General features: G+C 41.2%; 1 protein-coding gene across 1 annotated transcript; it reads right to left on the bottom strand.

Moving 5' to 3' along the window:
* Positions 1-748: 748 nt before the first annotated feature.
* On the bottom strand, positions 749-1,672 carry LOC104995148 (olfactory receptor 140-like). Its single transcript, XM_010848882.1, has one exon. It carries the CDS (start codon positions 1,670-1,672, stop codon positions 749-751), a length of 924 nt encoding a protein of 307 aa, XP_010847184.1.
* Between the last annotated feature and the right edge of the window lie 352 nt (positions 1,673-2,024).

The following is a 2,024-nucleotide window of genomic DNA, read 5'->3' as shown; positions in this document are numbered from 1 at the left end:
AAGCCAACGCTCTGTGCCAACCTAGAGGGGTGGGATTGGGACTGAAGTGGGAGGGGGGTTCAGGAAGGAGGGATTCATGTTGTTGTATGGCAAAAAATATCACAATATTATAGACTAATGATTCTTTAATTAAAAATAAAATTCTAAAAAAATAGAGCAAATGAGTAATTCTAAAATTTCTGGCCTATTTTTAGTGGCAAGGAAACAATTAGATTTTGAATTTTTCCTTCCTCATTTTCTTGGTGCCTCACTTTTGACTTTTGTTAAATTCATAGGGGAAAAAAAATCAGCTGCAATTCCTTCACTCAACTGCTCCTTCTCAATGGATCTATTGAAAAAATGTCTATCCCTTATTTGCTTTACTACAGGCTATGGAAAAATAGAAGATCTGAGTCAATGTTCTGTGAAGAAAAAAACTGATTTCTCCCAAGTAACATGTATGCAGAATTTAGTAAAGTAAGTGGAAGACACTGGAGTAAAACATACTCTAAAATCATGAAACTAGGAGATTATAGTTCTTTCCTTTGCCTAATCTGAAGCTATGAACATGAACATTGAAGACTCTAGAAAGTATATTAAAACTTATCAAAATACCTAAAATGTGCCAATGTTAAATAATCAACAAATAGTTTCTGGGCTTTTTTTTTTTTTCTGTCAATGATCCTCAGAACCTTTACTCTCACAATTTACAACAGGTACAATTCTACCTATGTATATAAATAATCACTTTCTTGGCATCGTGACAAGCCTAAATTACTCCCCTCTTCAACAAACTCCTTATGGAATTTTTCACCTCTATGTTTCTCACTGTATAAATGATAGGATTAAACATAGGAGTGAGGATTGCAAAGAACACGGTCACCCACTTGTCTGCAGGGTAAACAGCCACAGGACGTGTGTAAGTGAATATACAAGGGACAAAAGACATTACCACTACTGTGAAGTGGGCACCACATGTAGAGAGGGCTTTGCGTCGTCCTTCAGAGCCATGGGATTTCAGGGAGCTCAAGATGACTATGTAGGAGATGAGGAGCATGGAAAAAATAAGCAAACACATCCCCCCCGTGTTAGCTGACACCACCACTCCAAGTCTATAGGTGTCACTGCAGGCAAGTTCCAACAGTGAGAAGAAATCACACATGAAGTGATCAATGACATTGGGACCACAGAAGATCAAGTCCATGGTGAAAAGAATTTGCACAGTAGCATGCAGGATCCCCCCAGTCCAGACCACCACCACCAGGAACTGGCAGAGCCCCTGTCGCATGATGGCCGTGTAGTGCAGAGGCTTGCAGATGGCCACATAGCGGTCATAGGCCATGACAATGAGGATAGTGACCTCTGATCCTGCCAGGAAATGTTCCATAAAGAGCTGAGTCAGGCAGGCACTCCAGGAGATGGTTGTCCTCTGGTACAGCAGATCAATGATCAATTTAGGCGTGGTGACAGAGGTCAAGAAGGCATCTAGGAAGGACAAGTGAGTGAGGAAGAAGTACATGGGGGCAGAAAGTGTTGGGCTGAAGGAGATGGTGATGACAATGAGCAGGTTGGCCAGCACCGTGAATAAGAAAATGGGCAAAAAGACAATGAAGAGTATTTTCTGCAAGTGTGGATTCTGTGTGAGTCCCAGGAGAACAAATTTGGTCACGTTGTGAGGAGGCATAGGATCCATTTAGGAGCTGATGCATTCCTGGGGCCTGAATTATCTACAAAATAATAATAAATGATAGATTTTAATCATGAGAGAATTATAGTCTGCATTTCTTAGAGCGAAGACCAAGCAGTCCCCGTGACTCCAGAGCATGTCTTTGGCCTCTTACTTCCTTGGTGATGCATGTCATTTCTTCAGACATCTAGTGCCTGCCCCCTGTAGGACAACATTTGATGTGTAATTTACAGAAAACACTAGGATATTTACATAAGATCTGGATTCTCCTCCATTGTCCAACTCCATATGACTCAGCTGAGTTATCTCTGTGTCCCATGTTTCCATGCCCTCGTCTTTGTCTTATTGTTGTTCACTA

This window comes from Bison bison, unplaced genomic scaffold (genome assembly GCF_000754665.1).
Source record: "Bison bison bison isolate TAMUID 2011002044 unplaced genomic scaffold, Bison_UMD1.0 scf7180017864277, whole genome shotgun sequence".
Taxonomy (NCBI): domain Eukaryota; kingdom Metazoa; phylum Chordata; class Mammalia; order Artiodactyla; family Bovidae; genus Bison; species Bison bison.
Note: the sequence above shows the minus strand (reverse complement) of the source record. Positions and strands in the feature narration are given on the sequence as shown.